Source organism: Chinchilla lanigera, unplaced genomic scaffold, assembly GCF_000276665.1.
Source record: "Chinchilla lanigera isolate Chin_1 unplaced genomic scaffold, ChiLan1.0 scaffold00026, whole genome shotgun sequence".
Lineage (NCBI taxonomy): Eukaryota > Metazoa > Chordata > Mammalia > Rodentia > Chinchillidae > Chinchilla > Chinchilla lanigera.
The window spans coordinates 24,110,570-24,115,483 of NW_004955427.1; the positions used below are offsets into that span (position 1 = coordinate 24,110,570).

Genomic DNA, 4,914 nt, shown 5'->3' on the forward strand with positions numbered 1-4,914 from the left:
AAAAAAAAAAAAAAAAAAGTCTTGACTTTTTCAACATTTGGGATTCTGCTAATGCCAATAACCTCCTGCCTTACTATAGACCCATGTCCCTGTCACCTCCCATAGCTAAATGAGCTTCCTCCTTCCCCACAAGGTCTTTCCCCAGTCCCAGCAGTCTCCAGCTCTGTATGCTGCAGCCATTTCTAACCATATCATTCCTTTGGTCAGTGTGGTCTCGTGACATTTCCTCAGTTCAGAATCATTAATGCATCATGTTTGCGATCCAACAAGATGTTCCCTAAGGACATCACGGATGCACCTATCAGTTAATATCACCTGGCACCTCCTCATACATTGTAGGGTCTCAGCAAATATTTCCTGAGCTACGAGTCAGTCAAAGGGGACACCGATGGAAACACCCACCCACCTCCAAAACAAGGTGGAAGAAACAGGATAGAAACATCTTTACTTCTGCCTACACAAGATGAATGTTGAGTAGGTAGAAGAGAACACAGACATTAAAAAGAAAATGATTTTCAGCATCCGAATGGCCTTCAGGATCTTTCCCATTGAACAGTACTCATGACAACTAATGGCTGCCTCATATCAGCCCCTGCGCAGGTTCCCAGGAAGAGAATCCATTAGGAAAGTCCACAATTCATTTCCGTTTGCATCATAATTAGTGGAGCTTTCTCTGCCATCCATAACCTATGGATTAGCATATAAGTGGGGCATAAGTCCCAATCTGTATAAAATGCTGTTTTATACCCGTAAAGACTTGATGTCTTAACTTGACCAGTTAAAATTTTCTAAAAAAAAGTTCTGAACAGGTTGTCCCAGTTACCACTGCCACCTTCTCCCAGTCGAGGTCCCCAGTGTCTACACAAAGGTAAGAGCAAGGGACTGAGGAAGGGGGGAAGAAGACTGAGAAGCTGCAGAGCACCTCAGAGAATTAGAACCACTGCACCCCATTTTACAGATGAGAAGACTTCGTGGTGTTTTGGAATGCACAAATGGATTTGGTCAAAATCTGTCTGAAAAGCCTCTTCCATTTCCTTGGGTGACCTAATCTTGCCAAACTTTATTTTGTACAAAAAAGGGAGAAATAAACCATACTCACAAGATGGTTTTGTGGGTGAAACGGGATAAGAAATGTGAAAGCACCGACCCCTGCAGGCACTCAGAGGCTATGGAGTAGAAAGAGGGACCAAAGCTGGTCTTCTTCCCTCTTGTACCCCCGGGATTCTTTGAAGAAAGAGGCATTCATTGAGCTAAGACCTCCTGTTCATAACAAAAAGGACGCCTGGGACAGCGGGAAGCTGCTGGAGAAGGCAACAAGCACCAAACAAAACCACAGTTGCCATCTGTTCTTTGCTTTCTTCCTGAGTGTCTCTGGACAAAGACAAGTTAACTCCAGGACACTTTCTCAGTCAGCTGGGCAGGCTGCTGGAAAGCACAGGGATCACCGGGAGGGCAGTGGCTCCTGCCCCAGCTGGCTTTCCAGGGCTGGAAGGCAGTGACTGCCCTGCTGGCATGAAACACCCTCATCTCCCTCTGCTCACACCAGGCAGCCCTGGGCAGAAATACTGGCTCAGCATCTGCACACATGTAGAGAGAAGCAATAAACAGGTTATTGCAAGATTGAAAGGATGTGGCTTTTCTTCCCTGCACTGCTGGGGATCAAACCCAGCAAGTATTCTACCACTGAGCTACATCCCCAGGCCTTTTTATTTGGAGGCAGATCTTGCTAAGTTACTTAGACTGACCTTGAACTTGGAATCCTCCTGCCTCATGCTCCCCAGCAGCTGAGATTACAGGCCTGCACCAAGACTGGGATGTGGCTTTTGAACACATACGCCCCATAAAGCCCTTTGTCCCCCATTGGCCTTCCGAGTGGGACACCTTCCATCAAAGCAAGCAGCCTTGGGGAACTTGGCCCCCAGCCTGGCCAGGAGACGGCCACATTCCTGGGGGAAATCTACTCTCCCTTCCCTGAGTGGCTGCCTCTTGCCCAGCCTAGCCCTTCACTGCACCTTGCTGGGTTCTGGCAGAAGCCAAGCAAAATGACAAAGTTGGCCCACAAAGTTAGAGCAGTTCAGGCGACAGCTATTTAACAGCTCAGAAGGGGCTGGGCTCAAAGTGCTTCCTTTACTCTAGGGAGCTGCATTTTTCTAAGATTATTATTCCTTGGGCTGGCGGCTCAGCCACTCAGCGTCATTTCCCCTTTGGGTGGGAAAGTTCTTTCCTTTCTGCATGGATTTTCATTATGATTTCACCCCCCCCCCCCGCCCACACACACTTCTCATCTGCAGATCTCACAATTAGAGCATGGCCTATGGATTGGAAAAAAAATCAAAGCATATAAATTTAGTACTCAGTTTAGAACTGTGGCTCGCGGAAGCCCCAAGTAGTAGGAAACCACATAGAAAAAGGAAACTTCTAGGTCTCAGCCTACTTGTCACTACTGGATGTAACACCAGCAGGAAACAGCAGCTGAGCAGCTAGCAGAGTAGCAGGTGGGTGAAAAGCCCAACAACGGCCACACAAACAGGGGGCTGTTCTCCATGGACTTAAGACTCCAACCTAGGCAAGCAGCCTACATACGGGATGCAGTTAGTCAACAGTGAGAAACTTGAACTCTGCCAGGAAGAGAAAGAGGGCTAGAAATAGCCCACCGGGAGGAAAAGGACATCTCTGGTCCCTGCTGCTGACATGGTGGATTTGGAAGGCCAAGCCATGAGGGCCAGGCACTGACCACTGGAATCCCACAGCAGGAAGGGGCTGTGGGCAGTTTCCCAGACTCTCGGACGAAGCATACTCTTTGCAGGCCTCAAGGCTCCCTAGCAGCAGGAGTACCCCTCCTGAATGCAAGTGCATGAACGCAGAGCCCGCGTGACCATCTGTCAGGGTGCTGGCACCCCTGGAGGACAGGACACTGTACACCCCTGGAGGCCCTTTCAGCCCTAAGACCATGCTATGCTGCCTTGTGAAATAAGTGCTGGTAATGCCTAGCGATGCACGGTGGTCGATCCAAACAGGCCAAGGAAGTCCTCAGGTTATTAGAGAGCTTGGGCTCACTGAAGTCACCTAATGCTGCTCTATTGTGTTGTTTCCTTGTTCTCCCTAAGTGACACTGCCCAAAATAAGCACAGATCTTGCCTGGATCTTCAGCCATCTCAGACACCTGAGTCTTTCATCACATTCACTTCCCCAAATGAATCAACAGGAAGGTTGAGGAGCAAAGACCGGCAACATTACCTGCAGTGGCAGTGAGGAAAATCTAGGTTAAGGCCCCGATTTTTATTTTCCTATAACCCAAGTGCCTCATGGTCCCTGCCTCTTTAACTCCCACTCTCTAGGCTATGTGGGGATTCCCAGCCAGGGAAGGAAGGAGACTCCTGTACCAGCCTCCTTCTACCAGGGGCCCCCAAGTCAGCATTCCTCCCACCCATCCCTTCACCAGAGCAGGCTCGCAGCTAACAATGCCCTACTGCCAGCCAGAGACACCTGCTTTCTGTTCCCGGATGTGCCTCCAAAATGTCACCAAATACCATACTGTGTCACTCAGCTACTTTTCTACTGCCCAAAAGTTACTAAATGTTCTTTTTCGTGTTCTTGATTCCCCCACAGAAACTAACAAAAACAATGTTGTAAGAAATCTAAAATAAGCTTCTTTCTCCTCTCCCTTTCTTACTGTCCTCAGTTTCTCAAAATTAGGCCAGTGGCTTAGAAATGCACAAGGACGAGGCAGTCTGCAACGATGGGCGTATGGCTGAATATGGACTGAGGATTTACTGGGGGAAAAAAAGCTTTTTCTTATTTTATCTTAGGAAATATCCCTAGGCTGGCCCAAGCACACTAATTCAAATACCAGAAAAAAAAAAATAGTAGAAATACAACCCAACTGAAATTTGGGGAGATGAATCTTGTCAACCTTCATCTGAACTCTAAATCGGTGCCTGTGTAGCAAGAGCCAGGTCTCTCCAGGATGTCCCTTAGAGTGTATGCCCCGTGTCACCGACAGGAAGGCACAGGCTGACACCACCACGCTGACTTTGTTCCATGCACTTTCCATTATTTTTACTTTCATTTTGTCACATCCTCACTGGGAGGCTGGGAGGAACAGGGGCCATCACTTCCATTTTACAGATGGAGAAACTAAGACCAAAGGACAGGACATTCCCAGAGCCATTACGACATGCCGGTTAGAATTCCAAACAGTCCTTGGTATTTTGTTTGAGGCCAGAAAGAGGAGCCAGATACAAAGGCAGGAGGAGACCTCTGCCTGGGAGTGCCTGGGAGCGCCTGGGCCCGCTGGAGGAGCAGCTTGCAGGGAGAGACAAGGGAGGGAAAGGTTCAGCGGCCGCGCTGGGCCATCTGCTTTGAGAGGCTCAACCTCGCTCAGCTTTTTAGGGCTGAACCAGTAGATCATGTGGTTTCAAACTACATCCTTTGTCCTTTTCACATTCTCAGTGTTAGGACCATTTAAAAATCCGTTATTTATACTGGAAAGTCCGGCTCTGTAACTGGAGAAACCAGTTCTGTATCTATAAGGAGAAAAAATTAAAAAGACTTGGGGAACCACGGCCGGAAGTTATCACCCACGAGGTGCAGAGGCGCTTTGGGAGGTCTTTCTCTTCCCTTTTCTCGAAAGGAGTGGGCGGCGGTTGGAGGCACAAGGGGTGCCCCAAGGCAAAGAGAAGTTTTCTTTCAATGCGAGGGGGGGGTGTGGTGTGGTCACACCCCCAGTCCGGCCACCAGGGCGCGCGTCCCTTCCTCCCAGCCCGCCCTCCGGGTCCCCCGCGCGCAGGGCTGACGGGGTCACGAGCCGGGGTCGCGCGTCGTGGAGGGGCCCAGGGCTGGGGATGCAGCCCCGGGACGCGCCCACATCCTCGGCCCGCTCTCACTCACCCGCGCTCGCGCCTCGGGGAAGCC

At 49.8% G+C, this 4,914-nt stretch overlaps 1 protein-coding gene across 1 annotated transcript in view; it reads right to left on the reverse strand.

The window, feature by feature from the left end:
- The window catches only part of Heg1 (heart development protein with EGF-like domains 1), a gene marked incomplete at its 5' end in the record, with an annotated part of 80,291 nt that extends 75,377 nt beyond the window's left edge, over positions 1-4,914 (reverse strand). The window contains 1 exon segment of the mRNA XM_005386545.2: positions 4,891-4,914. Coding sequence (XP_005386602.2) covers positions 4,891-4,914 — 24 coding nt within the window.